The following is a 17,670-nucleotide window of genomic DNA, read 5'->3' as shown; positions in this document are numbered from 1 at the left end:
ATATGGTGATATATTATGGAAAGTGTCAGAAAGTGTTGGTCGTCATTGAGAAAAGTACTGTTACCCCAAGAAAGCTGGTGATCAAACACCAGCATGGGCAAACGTAGTTGGGGGGTTCTTTTAGCTCCAGGTTTTGGTGCCTCTTTTGTAGTTTTATGTTGAATTCTCATTAAAAATAATAAAAAACACAAAATAATTTACAAATATTTAAACAAAAAATTCAAAAAGGTTCTTGTGTGAACCTCCTTTCTTGGTTTAAAAACATGACATTTTATGTTGTTCTTCATGTGTGTCTTTATGTCAGTATATCATAGTAGTTTGCTATAGAAGTCTATTTATAATAATATTAGGTAAGTCTGGTTTTTATAAGTAGTTAATACCCAAAGAATGATAGCAATAGATTTACAGCAGATTTACTAAAATTTTGCTTCACATTTGTGTTACTTTTTTAATGCAGACCTGACAAAAACTTCAGCTTGGTATTTATAAATCAACAGAAATCACTAAAAAAAAGTAATTAAATGTAGTGCAACACTCTGCCTTGCATTACTATTTGTCAATGGGATATTCCATTGGTGTTATATGGCCATTCCCCTGCATCCACCCATGGATTTTTATTGAGGCTCCCAGTTTTATTGTAATTATTTTATTAATATTTCCATCTGTATTTATGCATATTTATTTTTTAGCCATCTTATTGGCTTTTATCCCAATTTATTTTGTCTTTTGAGAATAAGTGTAGTCATACAATGGTATATTTCTACATTTATTTATTTAACTGATAAACACTACACCCATAGGCAAATATAAGTATTATACTATAAATGTTAACCTCTGCCTGTATTTAGGGACATCTCAACCTGTTTTAACTTCCCAGGCTATCTACCTGCTCAGCTGTTGTCCTGGAATTCACAAAAGACATCATGGAGAGTCACTCATAAGAAGCACAATTTTCAGTATTTTCTGCTTTCAAAAGAAAATACAGACAGGAAACATTATTTTCTGTCTGTATTTCTCTGTAAAAATCAGTAAAAATGGAAAACAGGAAGCCTTATTTTTATTTAACCCCATAGCTAAAATGACTTGTAGAGCTGGATTTACATGAATATTCTGCATCTCTTTGAGACTAGCATAAAGAGGAGAAATATTTTTCTTCCTCCTATTTTTTTCCCTTTGCATATGTGCACAGTTCTATACTACACCTACATAAAGATATAGCCTTAAGACAGGATTTGTACAGCAAGAGAACCCTTTGCTTAACTAAAAACTACTACCACTACAATTCTGTTACCCTTGCTCTATAGCACAAATGTGCCTGCATCGGCGAAACGTTGCATTAAATGTGTCAGCACACAGAGAGCACAACACTGTCATTTCTTTGTAGATATACCACAATTCTGCACAGCTGGAAGGCTTTGTATAGTAGGGGCTTGGCCACCTAATGAGGCTTTGGTGTCTCGAGTGACTAGACTCTCTGTGAAGACATCTGTACGAGGTGAAGGGTGTGCATAGCAAAGGCTTGGTTACCTAATGGGCTTGGGTATCTGGAGGGAGTGAGCTCTCCATGAAAACTTCTGTAGAAGCCAGCCAAAGGTGGGTGTAGTAGAGGCTTGGACACCTTAGGGGCCCTGGCTGCCTTGACGGTGTGGGCCCTCCATGAAGGCTTCTGTACAGGATATATATATATATATATATATATATATATATATATATGTGTAAATAATGGAAGATGCCAAATGTCCTTCTGCAAAGTTAATTGTGACAATCTAGAATATTCGTTTTGCAATACAAAGCAAAATATAAATACCTATAAACTGTGTGCATCCTGCAGTTAAATAAAACAAACTTTTTCTGTAATTCTGAAGTGTGCTGTAAATCGAAGAAATATAGATTTTAATTGGATCAGAACAAATAAAGACACTTACTTGGTGATGAACAAATATATATATGCAAAGACCCCAATTTACACTCAGTATCATTTGTGTGCTGTGTAGATTTATCAGTAAAACTATGTGTCCAAATTTAGTTGCCATTTCAATGGAAAAGGTGCTGTCAATAAATGACAATGTGATGCCAAATTTAGGACTGATTTAGAGCTTGGCGGAGGGGATTACTCACAAACCTGACGGATATCCCATCTACTTTATTACGATCCTATTATAGCCTATGGAGATCGTAATACGACAGACAGATTACCTGTCACATTTTTGACAGAATAACCAGTGTCTCAAACCTCAAATTAAGCCCTTAATTACATTAGAAAAAATCATCATGTCTCCCTGCCCAGTAAAGGCAGGTAAGCCACAATACTGTTCTAAAAAGTGGGTCCCGATTCTAAAACGTTTGGAAACCACTGACCTCGATGGTCTGGTCATTTTTACCCATTAGAAGGAACACTGTGCCCTTTTGTATAATTTTTTACGGAAAGGAAAACGTGTGATAAAAGATATTTTCACCCATCTGACATGAGAGAAAGCTTGAAAAATGATATTGGAAGAACGCTTACATACAAGGCCTACTGGTATAATGTAAACCATGCATGTGCATGGCATACATAGATTGTAGGCACTCTATCATAAAGAAGGCTAATAATAAAAACTAGGCGTAACATTGCAATATCCAGTACGGCATTGTGCAATAGCTATTAGAGCATTATGTAAAAGGGTACAGGTTATTGCGGAATGGTAAGAGATCATAAATGCCTACGTAGACATGAAAGTTACGTGCATGAGACAGACTTTCAGGTGGGACTATCAACCTCAAACAGTGAAGTACTAACGAGTGAAAGAGAAAGGATTCAGAATGTCCCTTTTCATATACAAACCCTTCCTTCGACAAAAGGCTGTCAGTGTACGCAGTATTTGGCAGGCATATAAGTACTCTGAATGATTTACGACCACACTCAACATTAAACATTCACAGTTTCATGGCATGTGTTTAAAATATTTACTCTCAACATAAACGTTTGAGGTATATTTTAGAATGAGTCATGTCTCAAACTTAGTTTACATACTGGAGTTAGTACTGCTGTATTGGCCTGTAAAATAAAAATATGATTTACAACATCATTCCAACATAATTATTTAAGAGGCAAAATGAATACACTGTGTATTGTATATGTGTAACTAGTTGGACAGTAAAGTATTCAGGATGACTTAGCCTCATTCAGCTTTCTAAGACAGTGAGACCCCATCTCCTATTTACATCATAGGCACACGAAGTATGGGGAAAGTAGGAGGGCAAAATTGAATGAGTATTAAAGATGACTTTAAATTTTGTTTTTATCTTGTCACATTTGCAATGCTTCAAAGACTCAAAAAGTTAGTCTAATCTTCCGAAAAATTGTAGCTTAGTCATGGAGATGGTTTTAACTTTTCTTTCTGTTACTGCAAAGTGTGAGGATTTTGTAAAGTGAAATCTTGCTGATGTGGAAGAAAAGACTGTAGAGAGTTGTTTCCTTCTATACCCATCAAAATGTAAACATCTAGAAATGATCAGCACAAATATTTCAAAGTACAAAAAAACAGTCAGGAAAACACAAATATAGTGTTTTTTCTAATTCTGAAGTGTGATGGAAACAAACATCTTATTAGGATCGAAAGAAAGCAAGACACTTTACTTAAATGTTCAAATCGCAAAAATTATCTGAAACCCAATTTTCACACATTATCTCTTGTGTGCTACATAGTTTTAGCAGAGGAACTGTTTGTCTATGCAAATTTAGTGTTCACTTCAATTGAAAGTGTGCTGTCTGTAAATGAGTGTGCTACGCCTCATGATTTAGTAATAGAGTTGTGATAGTGTGCTCCAAAATGCAACACTAACTACATACAATACATTATCACTCTTTTGCCCAATGGGCATGGCTCATTTGTGACACTTGTTGTTTGTGTGATGGTTGGATTTTTCTGAATCCCTATGGGTTTAGTGAAGTAACACTTATGGCACCACCCCCTCTATGACAATTGGTCCAGCACCACTGCATCATACAGCACCGATAATTATAATGTGGAACTGCTCTTTGAAATATTATCTAGCTACATAAATATCGTAACAATAAAACATGAAGGATTAACTAGAAGAACAGAAATAAGAAAAAGAGCTGCAAAAAGACACCTAATTTACTAATACACTAGAGAGCCTTTACCAGTGGAATGATGCCTTGCTGATCGGACTCTTGTTTTCCCATCATGGTGTAGGACTTCCCTGCTCCTGTCTGGCCGTAGGCAAAAATACAGACATTGTAGCCTTCAAAAGCATGTTGCAGCATCTCCTCACCAATATCCTGGTACACCTGTCTCTGCGAAGCAAAGTTGAAATCTTGAGGCTGCAAAAAAGCACAATAGGATTAAGAAATGAAATAAAGGGGGAGAGGGATAGAGCAAAAGAGAGTAAGTGAAAGAGAAGCAAAGAAGGGAGTAAATGAAAAAGGGGTTAAGTGGGAAGGAGAAAATGATTCTGAGAAAAAGCAAGGCTCGAATGGAGAGAAGAGCTTGGTATACGATAATCAGACATGAAGAATAGGAGAGACTGAATGAGGAACAGAAATTGAGCTGAGGAAAGGAAGGCCAGGAAAGGGTGAAAGAGAAGACAGCAATGGTGATTGTGAATGAAGTAATTTCTGTTTATAACAGCTTTGAACTCTTATCAAAATATCCTCTTGTCATTATCTTACTTCTGGGACTCACAAGCTCCCTAATTTAATGGAGGAAAAAGACACAGTAATTACAGCACTGAAATCTACATTATTCCCCAAAAAGTCAAAATAGGAGATAATTACCTCACTCGATAAATTCTGAAAATCTCTGTCTCCAATTTTAGCTGGTGCATAATTACAGCATCTAACATGGGCAACTTGTCCATTATGCCCCACCAAGCTAGATAACCACTATGCTGCGATTCATGATTGCCCACAGGCATAATACATTTGCACTACCACAATCTGAGAGGACCAAAGAAACATGTGACCTATGACTTTTCTTGTAAGTTGGGTCAGGAGAGCAGTGTGGGGTCTTGCGGGTAGAGTTATTTTGGGTCATTTTTGTCCATTGAGGAAAAATCTGTCTTCTTTTATCATTTTATGGATAGTTGTATCTTGTTTTAAAATGGAAACAAAAGTATTCAAATTTGAGTGTCTTATGTATGAGGTGTCTACTGACATTTTTGAGCAACACTGATTGCTAACCGAAGCATCTGACTGACACAGTGGTGAGTGGGTTGTTGGAACAATTGGACTTCAGCAGTGAGTGCTGATTATCTTACAACTGTTTTGCAAATGCATAATTTGCAAACAGGGCAAGCATTTTTTTGATTACAACTCCATCCAATGATGATTATCTTGTACCGGAAAATGTAATGAAGATTCATCAAATGGCACTAAAGTTACAGGCAAGTAAAACAAACTTTTTTCCTATGGAAATTAGGTCCTAACTGTATCTACCTACTGGAAACCACCACTAGTGTGTGTGTGTATATATATATATATATATATATATATATATATATATATTCACACACACAAACATACACATATATATATATTTTACCTGCTGGCGGTTACCAGTAGGTAATTATAGTTAGGACCAAGTTTTCAAAGAAATCTTTGGCACCATTTGATGAATCTTCAGAAAGCTTTCACAAAAAAAAGAGTGCTTGTGACTTGTGTTGTGCATGGGAAGTTTGGGGGGTGATCCATCAAACGGGCAGGAGAAAAAGGGGAGGTAAAAAAACATGTGTTACCCATGTACCCATGTTAATTCCCATAGGAGTTTTGAACACGACCACAGCCCAAACTGCTAGACGGAATTACATCAAATTTGGCAGAAACCTAGATTTTTTCTGCAGATTGTGGTTTTGGTTATTTTGTGTGTTGAAGCGGAAATTTTAGCAATGCTTTTAGTGCACCAGATGTCAGCATTAGGTGACATTTATATTCAAGTTCAAAAGCCTAATATAGACAAAAAGCTGCATTGACACATTTTAAAAGTGTGCATGTTTATATTTATAGTAGACATTGTGCTACCAGAACCGACAAAGTGCTAACATGATTTAAAACAATGTTGAAATACATTTTATTCATTAGAATGAATTATTATATGCAGAAAAATAAATGCACATCTGTCATACTTATGATGCTTTAGTAAAGTTTGCATTTATTAATGAAATGCTTTTGCATATTCTGATGATATATTATTAATGCTGAATTAATAAGTTTGCATCCAATGTGTGTTTTATTAATGAAAATATTAATGTGTTTTATTTCTTATGTTAGCATAACTAGGCCTGAAGTCTTCATATTAGCAACAGGGAATGTTGACTCATTTCTTTCTCTTTAACAAGAATTTTTCCTTTGGTTGTTTCACATGATTAATAAAGAGCCCTATTGTTTTACGTGTAAGTTTTATACTGCAGTGTCTTTCAATGTTGCAATATTGGAACATGATGAATGAAATGAGAGTAGTAATATGGTTTAACAGACTTAAAACTGTCTTGTTCTGTGGGAAGGTACATGGATTGCAACAAGTGATGTACAAATTGTTAAATCATTGGAGTCATGCGGATAGGAGAGATTACTTCACACTAAATCTAGGAACTTAACAGGATGTTGCAAACTTGATTTGTGTAATTATTTGATTGGACAGTGAGCCTCTTGCATAATGTGGACTAATCGAATGGACCAAACAAACTGATTTGAGTAATTCAAAGTAAGGGAAGAACGTGTAAGTTTAAGTGGCAGTCCCCTCTTGAATCTTGTTCTGTTAATGTGTCCTCTTGGACGTTTCCTGATTTCCATGTGAAGACCGTGTTCTGCACTTTTCCCCCGATGGTGCTTCTAACAAACTGTGCTGGTGATCTACATGCTTTGCTGACAAAAATTAATTGAATGCTGAACATAGGAGAGATATATTCTAATGCAATGTTATTTTCACTTAACCTCCTTTTCTGAGTACGAGTTAGCATGTGGACACCTCTATTTTATTTTTCTTAGTTAGGTTAACTTAACCCGAGTTAGATGTTTTTCCAAATTATATTTGTCTTTTCTTTTTGACTTTTGCCCACATGTGTAGCCCACAGCCACACTTGCTTTTCCTAATTTGCTTAGTAGTAGGGAAAACCCAGTGGCTTGGAAACCTGTGCGCACTACCGCAGTGCGGGACATTCATCAGAAAGAGCAGAAGGCACTCTTGTACCAGGGCAGGACCACAAGCTCCAGACTGCAGAGGGGGAGGAGAGGAGGCGGGAACCCGGCGGCTTGAAAACTTGATCTGCACTCCTGCAGAGCGGGACGCTCATCGGAAAGCACGGAAGGAGCTCCGGTACCAGGGCTGGACCATGAGCTCCAGACTGCACAGAGGGAGTGGAGGAGGCTGGAACCCGGAAGCTTGAAAACGTGAGCCGAACTCCTGCAGAGTGGGATGCTCATCAGAAAGCACTGAAGGCGCTTTGGTACTGGGACAGGACCACAACCTCCAGACTGCACAGAGGGAGTAGAGGAGGCATGAACCCAGCGGTTTGAAAACTTGTGCTGCAGTCCTACAGCGTGGGACATGCCCAGGCTTGCACCTGGGCCAAGAACGTGGCCGTCTTCGCCTGTCATCAGCCGGAAGAGGCCGGGACCTCTCTCTTTCAGTGTGTTTCTGGACTGACTTTGTCCACATGGGACAAATATGGCATGTGAGTACTTAAATCCAAATGGGGAAGAGGAAGACCAATGGTCATAGTGACAAAAGTAGCTTGGGCTCTTTTGCCCAACCGTCTATTACAAACTACTTATCTGTCATGGGGACCATAGATTCTGAATTGGAGCAAGTGGAGGTCAGGATTGGGGTGGTGCAGAAATTGTCACAGAGGCCTCCCCTGGAACCTCTTGTTTTAATAAAGTCCTCTGCACCTGCGCTTCTACTGTGGACCTCCCTGGAAAGAGATCCTCTCCAGGATGGGTCAAAAGTTCTTCCTCTGCCTCCAGCCCCGCAGGAGGAGAGCCCAACAAGGGACTTACTGAAGGCTTTAACACCAAATCTCTCCCCTGTGGTTTCTCCACCACCGAAGAAAAGAAGGGCAGGGGCAAAAGAGCAGTCAAGAACATTAGGGAAAAGGGGATGCATTACACATGCACTTACAAAAGAAACAAAGGATGCCCACATGATCGATGATATGGTGAGGGGATCTGAAATGGGAAAATATATTTTAAATGAAATTTGTGATAAAACTGACTCTATATTAAAATAATTTTGCATGACTCCAGGGGTGAAACTTACTAAGCTGATTAACGAAAAGATGGAACTTTTGAATGCAAATTTGACCAGTCTATTTTCTCAGATAACCTACCCTGAGCCACTTATACGTGAGAAAACCCAGGCAAATAATTGAGAGTTATCCTAGCAAGGCAACACGCAGAGCCTGGAAGTCCCTGCAAGGGCAGAAATATTCCAGCATAACCTAGGCCCACTCGTGTTTGGCACACCCTCAGCGCACGTTTGTGCTAACTCCCTACAACCAGAATCAATATATACTTTAGGAAAACAGATTTGGGTTAATTCTTAAAGCCTAAATAATCGCCCATGTTTCAATACCAATGTTATCTCAGAAGGAGGTTTTGCATCAACCTCCGGAAAGTGAGCCGTTTGTGATGGTAATGAAAACGTGGCACCCCTAACAGAGTGTATTAAGGAGAAAGTGTTTCCAATGGCTGAGGGCCAAATCCAGCTACCCTGTGGACTTAAACAACATGACCCAATTGGTGCATAGAGTGAAATTGGTCGATCCGTCAAGGAGGGAGACCGTATTGTGTTAAATTTTAAAGACCCTCAGTTGGTGAGACGCTTGGTGGGGATTCTGGACAATCCGGCAGGAACCAAAAGAGGGATTAAAGTGCATTTTTATGATCCATCTGTTTTAGCCATAGACAGCTCAAAGGCACCACGAAATAAACCAGCCCCTCAAATCCAGGCAAATGTACCAATCGTGAATCGTTTTGAACCACTGAGCACACTAGGTGAAAACGACTGACTGGCAAAGAAACTCTTGCATGGTAGCGATGTTCTGGATGGATTAGAAGGAGAATCAAAACAAGAATTATCTCCCCCACATGGAAAGACAAGAGCCCGGATCTTTCCCCCATATGTCCGTGCACTGTCCCCCATACTGGAAGAGATAGACTCTAGAACAAGTACCAAACCCTTATCCTTGGTCAGCTGGAACATTGCGGGAGTCCGGCCAAAAGTAAAAAATTCAGATTGGCTACATTTTGTGTCCACGCATGATATCCTTTGCCTTCAAGGGACTTGGTTGACTGATCCTTTGTATCTGGATGGCTTTCTAACCCATCAACCTGCAATTCCATCTACAGCAGGAAGGGCCAGCGGGGGCCTTGCCGTCCTTGTCTCCCTGGATTTACACATGACAAGGGCATCATTAAAATGGGGCCTCTCCTTATTTTATGATGGTTATATTAATAGCTGCGGGGAGTAAAATATCCTTTTAATACATTTCTATAATAATGCGCCTTATAGTTCCATAAAGAAAATTCAAGGAAGTAATGGATTTTCTGGAGTCCTCCCCCTAGTTTCAAGATGATGATGTAATCATGGTTTGGGTAGGAGATTTTAATATGCCTTTATGTCCAGTAGCAGATATTAATTGGTGCAGTTTTTTGTTTGAGGGCATTGAAATGTCAACTCATTTCAGACATTCAGAAGCAGGGGATGTGCTGAACTCTTATTAGTATTATTAGTAAATATCATCTTTTGTTCTCCAGTGAGGTAAGCCCCAAAGTACACAGAAAATCCCCACATTCACAGAGAAATTTAATAGACTTTATTCTCATTAGCCCTGCTGACTCATTTAGTTTTAGAGTTTAAGATACTTCCTCATTTCACAAGTGATCACAACTCTCTATGTATTAATTTATCCTATATCATCAAACCAGGCATAAAGAGAAGGAATAGGAGTGATAACTTAACTTTTAATAGAAACTTTGGCATGCGTATTAAATGGGAAATGTGGATCAAATGGCCTTTAATCAGAGAATTATTAAAGAGAAGTTGGACTCGGTTAATACCTGCTTAGCCACTCGACCAAATAACAAGCTCCTAGTGCAGGAATACGAGCAGTTGTGTGGTGCCATTTCCACTGCTTTGGTCACTGATAGGTCAAAGCCAGCTCCAGCAGTTCAGCGCTGGTTTAATGCCGTGTGTATGGCTGCCCATCTGAACCTAAAAAAAGCCCTAAAAGAGGTCCCCTGGTCTCGCGTTTCAGTTAAAATGGGAAGGAGTCACAATAGAAGAGAGGAAAACCGAAATTAGAACCAAGGCTTGGTCTGATCTAATGGCAGCCACCCAACTGAAGGACACTTCCAAGTTGTGGGGGGTGGTAAATCACCCTTATTTCTCTGAGCAAAACACAAAATCAGATGTTTGTTTGACCCCAGAGGAGGTTTGGGTACAACATTATGAAAGGGTCTTTCAGGAGGAAAATGTAAAGACCCATGAAGGGGCTGATAGTCTAAACCAAAACAGCGTGGATGTAAATCCAATCCCATTATCCCACCCCCCCATTGATGCACAGGAGGTTATTACAGCAATGAACCGCTCTAGGGCGGGGAAAGCGCTGGGGCCCGATGGAGTTCCAGGGGATTTATTTAAAACTCTGCCGCACCTGTGTGGCCCTTAAATCACAAATGTTCTGAGAAGTGCGACAATGAACCAGATTCTCCCTTCTTGAAAAACGGCCCTAATAATTCCCATTTTCAAGAAAGTTAATAGACAAGATTCAACGTGCGATAGGCCTAACTCCCTCATAGATTCCTCCGCAAAATATTAGGTAGAGTGATCCTTTCAAGACTGGAGGAGTGGGTGATGGAGTAAAAGATTCTTTCCTAAAGCCAGTATGGTTTTAGGCCGTCTTTAAGCGCAATAGATCAAATTTTAAATCTACAACTCATTCTTAGCAAATATGTAATAGCAAAAAAAAGGAGCCATTCATATGGCATTCATTGACCTATCTACCGTTTTTGACCTGGTAAACAGAGATAAACTCTAGCAGAAAATGTAAGTCCTGGGTATCGACCCAAATCTATTAAAAGTAATTAAAAGCTTATACACAGACCTCAGTGTGACCGTGAGATATGGCCTAAATGGAGAAAGAACACGTCCAATTCCCTCTAAGCAGGGAATAAGACAGGGATGCCCCCTATGGTATTCTTATTATAAATAAATGGGCTTTATGACTTCCTACTTAGTCATGGGAAGGATTTCCCTAGGATGAGACAGAGCGAGCTTCTAGTCTTATTATATGTAGATGACGCTGTTCTAATCTCACACACTGCAAATGGTCTTCAAGGTCTTCTAGATCTCTTCTTATCTTTTATGCAGCCCCTTGATTTGAAGGTAAATGTTGCCAAATCTTACGTAATGACAAGTGGGCCTTTGAATACAAAGTCTAAACAATACAGAATAGGTGACAAAATTCTTAATAAGGTGAAGGATTTTTGTTCTCTGGGTATGCATCTAAATTCTTCCCTGATGGAACGCCCATCTGAGGGTTATATCCCAACAGTTGGAAAGGAATATAAAGGTGATTTTCCTTTTTGCCTATCAACTAGGCCATAAACCCATACCACAGATGGTGACCCTCTATAACACTAAAGGGCCGCCAGGGAAAGGCTAGCGGAAGGGGTGCACCGGGGCACCCCTGAGGACCCCTGCACTGCCCATGCACTTGGCATGGGCAGTGCAGGGGCCCCTGTGCAGTGCCCCATCACGCAGGTCACTGCCCGATTTACAGGCAGTGATCTGCGCAACGGTTACAGCTGCATCAGCCGCACAGAGGCTTTGGCGGCGGCCCCATGTGGAGCCGCCGTCAATGTCCCGGCCAGGCATTCCTGTGGGCCGGTGGGCCCACAGGAATGTACATTATACGGCCGGTGGGGATCCACGGACGCTGACGGTTAGTGGTTTGACTGCCAGCATGAACACAGCGGTTTCGACTGCTGTGTTCATAATGAGGGCCAAAATGTCTAATGGCAGCTATGTATGGGGTGTGCTTGTGGGGCCACAGCAAAGCGGATTCCTTACAATGCATTGAGAACAAATTTGTCCACAGACTGCTGTCGGTACCCAAAAATGTAGCAAATATATGTCAAGAGGAACTGGGGTTGCAGTACCTAGAGAATTCATTTGCAGTCTCTCCACTCCTTTTGTGGATTCTATGCTGGAGCAACAAAGAGGCTACTTTGGTCCAGGACTGCTTAAATGACTGCTTACAACCGGCTAATTCATATAGGATCCCATGGCTTTCCTATTTAAAAAAGATCTTTCAAAATCTTCGGCTTGAAAACATGTTTAGAGACCCCAAGTCCCTGCATAGTAACGCAAAAGAGGTCGTAAAATTGCTCCTTTTGAGAGTATATGTTGACCCACAGATTCCAGGCTGAACTAAACGTGAGATCTTTTGACCCTTAGAGACAGATTTCAACCACAGATGCCATGGAACCCTAGTTAGCCTAGTTTGAGAGCGCATTAGCATGCTCCCTCTTGACTTCAGTCAGGCTAAGCCTAATTCACTTTAGAGTAGCTTTTCCACACAGGCTACCTGGCACAGAGAACTCCCCCCATGTCCCTGTGACTCAAAATGTAAGTAGAGCACAATTCACTTTATATTATTCTGCACATTGAATGCTAACCCAAGATCTGTTTTTATATTGCCAATGTTGCGCAGGGCAAAGGTTAGGCATTACAAGGAAGCAAAGACCGATATACAAAATCTTTCAATGATCAAAACTGGTCACTCTATTTTAAAATGTATTAGATCTGCTATAGTTATCAGGAAACGCTATGAATTGGTTAACGTATTTATATAATTGTATTTGGACACATGTTATTAGCTTAGGATGTTGTAGAACCGTGACTAGCAAGAAAAGGTATGCTCTATTAGGGTATTTTGTTTTATAATTTGCTATTTTAGTCTAAATTATGTAACAAAACATGTTTTTTTTTTTTAACATGAAGTTATATGTTTTAGAATTTTTAACTGTATTTCAATGTGTTTTTTATGTGATTCTATGGCAAATGCTGAATGGAGAATGATTGACTGACTGCTTTATTAATATGTTTCTATTCTTCTTGAGTGTTTAATGGTGTTGATGTTGAGTAGATTGAACTTGTTTCATAGATTTGGTCAGCCTATGGTGTTCATTTATCTTTACAATTTGATTTTGCACACAATTTATGTGACTTTGGCTTTGTAGTTATAAAATAAAGCCTTGAAACTTTCACTGATTGGAGCATTTCTTCAATGGCCAAATGGGTCATTTTGTTGTTTAGGTTTGAATTGATTGTGAATAGTTACCATGCTCTTCACTGAGCGATAAAATCCATTGACCTGAGGGAGAAGAAAAGAAGTGTTTTTGGAATCCTGCGAAGGGTGAGGAAAATGTTTTAGCAGGCACAAATCCATTCAGTAGCTTAAGATATTAAAGGAAAAATAAACGTGTACATCTAGGTCTGAGAATCCTCCCGAATGACTTTGCGAATAATAAGAGCTTGTGCAGAGTGCTGCAGAGCTGTGACTGGCTGCCAACACTTCAAACTAGGATGTGCTGTCAGTCATCGTGGGGTTCGACTTAGTAACAGGAAAAAAAGAAAAGGGGCCAGGGTAGGGAAACCCTGACACCTTAGTCCTGTGCTGGGCGTCCCAGAGGGTCCCCGCCAGTGCAAAGAATCACTTATGTTTGAATTTTTGCATCAAATTCATGACAACATCGCAAACTCACGACAAAAAAAACCCTCCCAAGGCTTAAATCATAATGAATACAGGGGGTGCACGCCCCCCTTGCAGCTCTAGGGACTGCCACCTCCCCAGGGTTTTTAATTATAATGAATGGGAGTGTGGAGCAGCCTACTCCTGCAGCTCTGAGGATTGCCAGCTCCCCGGGGCTTTGATCAAAATGAAGGTGGGGGTGCGCAGCCCCCCCACAGCCCCAGGGACTACCACTTCCCTGGGGTTGAATTCAAAGAAGGAAGGGGGTCAGGACTACTTCACGTTGGAGGGGGGGCCCTGCAGTCCCTCTCGTGGAGCCAATAAGGGCAGTGAGGACCACAACTCACCAGGGCCAGCTCTTTCTAATTCCCAGGGTACCATCTCTGGGACATGGCTGTTTCCTCTGACTTGGCAGGAGCTCGGACAACATATATATATATATGTATATGTGTATATATATATATATATATATATATAAAAACATAGTGGCGCTTGCGCTAAGTAGTTAGAGTTAGGACCCAGTCTCGAAAGAAAAATATATATATATTTATTTATTTTATTTGCCTTTACCTTTGGTGCCGTTTGACGAATCTTCCCTGTACCCTTTGTTTTTTAAAGTATATATATATATATATATATATATATATATATATGGTGCTTGCACTAAGTAGTTATAGTTATGACCCAGTTTCGAAGTTTCCGGGTAATCTATTGAGTGGGGGCTGAGAAAAAGAGGTGTCCCAAAACGGGTTTTCTCCTTGTTAATTTCCATAGGGATTTTGAAGAGGAATAGCGGCCAAACCACTGGACGAATTTACATCAAGTTAGCAAAAAAGCTAGCTCTTGGTCCAGAAAGCTACCTTTTTGTTCAGTAGTTTTTTAAATAATAAAGAAAAAACACATTTGTAAATATAGGGATGCAAAGGCTCCTTGAACCCTGATTGACTGCCAACAAAGAAGTGTTGCCAGCTGTTTTGGGGCTCTGCTTCAGCAGAATCCTAGAAAAAAGGTAACATATAGGAAAATGGGCTAGGGTAGGGTTACCGTGACCCCTTAGCTCTGGTGCTGGGGTCCCAGAGAGACCCTCCCCCAAGTCAAAAAAGTCTTTAAAAAAAAATAAAAAAATTGGCATTCAATCACAACAGGGTCGCGAATCCAAGGAAAAAAATAAAAAAACAAAAACAAGCGCAAGCTGAATAGCTTGTTTTAATGAAGCCTCCGGATCCCAGGAGCATGGGGACCCCCTCATAGGGTATTTTCATGCCACGGGGACCACCACCTACCCGGGGCTTAATATTATACAGGCGGGCCCACAGGGCCCACCTGTGCTCCAGGGACTGCTGCCTCCCATGGGATTAATGCTTTAATTGAAATAGGGGGGTCCTTCTGACCCCCCCGTGCCTGCCACCTCCCTGGGGACGTTGTGATTAGATGGGGGGGCATGTGGCTCCTCGCAGCTCCAGAGACTGCCACATCCTCTGGGCAAACATTGAATTTCATGCAGCGGTGAATGCTGCCCTCCCCTGCAGACATGGGGACCACCCCTTACCCGGGGCAAAACATTTAATTCCATGCAGGGGCAACACAGCACCCTGCAATCCCAGAGACAAACACCTCCCCGGGGCTAACATTAAATTATATGTGGGCGGTGCAGACCGCACAGCCCTATGGACTGCCACCTCCCCATGGCCAACTTTCAATTATATGCGGGGCAGCACAGTCCTACCGCAGCCCTGGGGACCACCACCTCCACAGGGCCAACTTTCAGGTATATGCTGGGGGCCCACACAGCCCCTTGGCAGCCACAGGGACCGCCAACCCCCAGGGCTAAATTTAAAGAATGAAGGGGATCCGTTGTTGACACCCAGCCCCTAGAACCACCACCTCTATGGGGCCAATTCTAATTTTGGAGGAGGGCCACATGGCTCCAATGGAGAGGCCAATAAAAGCCCCGGGGACTGCCTCCCTGCAGGGCCAGGTCCTGCTATGTCCCAGTGTGCCTTCCCCCAGGACATAGCTGTTTGCTCTGACTTGGTGGGAGCTTTGACAGCTCCTGCCAAGTAAGAGCAATTACGCTGCTTGCTGCGAGCGGAGGATTCCTCCTTTTCCCTGCCTGCAGACATGCAGACATAGAAACAGAGGAAACAATTGCTCTCACAGAGAGGAAGCAGCATCTTTAGCAGCTCCCTCTCTGTGAGAGCAATGCCGACTCGTGCAGGAGGCAGGGGGCAGGCTGTTCTGTTGCACAATTGGTACCCTGGAGGGCACCCAGGACATATGGCTGGGCTCCAGGAGATGGGATCCACAGGGCCAAAATATATCCTGGGGAGGGGGCAGCCCCCCTCCTCTCCCCATAATTCAATGTTTAGGCTGGGCCTTGGGGGATGGGGACCCCTGGCCAAAATCAGCTAGAAAGTGTTCCTTCTTACACCCACTCTCACATCCACATAGACCCTTTCACACCCAGTCAGACACTCTCGCAGCCATTATCACACCCAGAGACACCCTCTCACACCTTTTCTCACACCCAGAGAGACAGGTGCTGCAGCCAACTCCCGCCTCAACATGGCGAAATGCCGTCCGAGGCATGGGGTTGGGTGGCTATGGAAGGTTGGCCAAAGGGCCTGGCTGCAAGAAAGGTCCTGCTGCCAAACCCCAGGCCATGCGTGGCAGTGGTTGGCTTAACATATAATAATGAAAATTACTGTAAGTTAAAAAAAATCTTAGAAATGTACTTATAAAACCAAAGGTTACAGGGACGTTAGAGCTTAGGTTCTGAATTTACTCACACAAAACCAGAGAAATTCAGTGCCTGTTTACTTTACTTTTTCTGACCTCAAAGTGAGACAGCTTCGCTGCTTGAGCTGTCCCTCACCCCCCCCCCCCCCCCTCACTGCTGCTTGCAGGCTCCGTCCATCATTGCTGTTACATAAGCTACCAAACCACAGTTCCTAGCTCATGCAAAGGCAGGTTATTACTAGTATTTTTTGCAGATGAACGTTATCAGCCGTATTGTTCTCCATATCTGTTAATTTATGACGGCTATATGAATGTATAGCTTCATGCTCTCTGCCGGCAGTCTTGAGTGGTGAGGCCTTCCAACGTGGTCCACTGTTACTTAAATAAACAGGCTGTGCTGCCCTTTCCATATCTGCGCAAGTGAACAAATGTTACATTATTTGACCATCCATTGTACACCGGTGGTTGTCACTAATTGTGACCATCAGAGCCATTTGACATCTGTGCTGAAGCCTGAATGCGCCGTGAGTCAGGCAGCCCCTGACTTGCATGACTGATTAGGAGCTCAACTGTTTTTAATGTTTTAAAGGGAGGTTTTGTGTGAATTTGCAACAAGTCGCTGTTACTTAACACATTAAGGCCCGAATTTAAGAAAAGTGGCGCTGCATGCAATGCAGCGCCACATTCTTGCGACCCTTAGCGCCCCCTACCTTCATCATATGTGTGTCATATTTAATATACGGCACACCATATCGCACGGTAGGGGCAATAGTGTCACAATTTGACGCTATTGACGTACTGTGCAGGACTAGCACCAAAATGTAGACGCTAATCCTGCAGAGTACACAGGGGCCCATAGAAAACAATGGTATGCCAGCTTTAAATACCTGCTCTGTACAGGCATTAAAAATAGCTACTAAATATGGTGCAGTGGAATCTCTTAGATTCCATTGTGCCAGTTTTGCGGTTCCCGTAACAGGGGAGTTCCCCCCCCTTGAAGACATTATGCCTGGCACAAGCATAATGTGGAGCAAACGGTTACAAAATGGTGCAATATATGCATTGGACAACTTTGTAAATATGGCTCAGCGAATTTGACATCGTTGGGCCGCATTAACTTAAAAAACGGACACTAGTGGGGCACAAGGAAGTCCTAAGTTCTCTTAAATCTGT

General features: G+C 41.6%; 1 protein-coding gene across 3 annotated transcripts in view; it reads right to left on the bottom strand.

The window, feature by feature from the left end:
* KIF1A (kinesin family member 1A) overlaps nt 1-17,670 on the bottom strand; it is a 3,950,406-nt gene that overhangs the window by 3,652,797 nt on the left and 279,939 nt on the right. For all 3 annotated transcript variants that reach the window (XM_069213666.1, XM_069213667.1, XM_069213668.1), the window contains exon 5: nt 4,148-4,327. In XM_069213666.1, coding sequence (XP_069069767.1) covers nt 4,148-4,327 — 180 coding nt within the window. The remainder of the gene's footprint in view (nt 1-4,147; nt 4,328-17,670) is intronic.

Source organism: Pleurodeles waltl, chromosome 11, assembly GCF_031143425.1.
Source record: "Pleurodeles waltl isolate 20211129_DDA chromosome 11, aPleWal1.hap1.20221129, whole genome shotgun sequence".
NCBI lineage: Eukaryota > Metazoa > Chordata > Amphibia > Caudata > Salamandridae > Pleurodeles > Pleurodeles waltl.
This window is presented reverse-complemented; position numbering and strand designations above follow the sequence as displayed.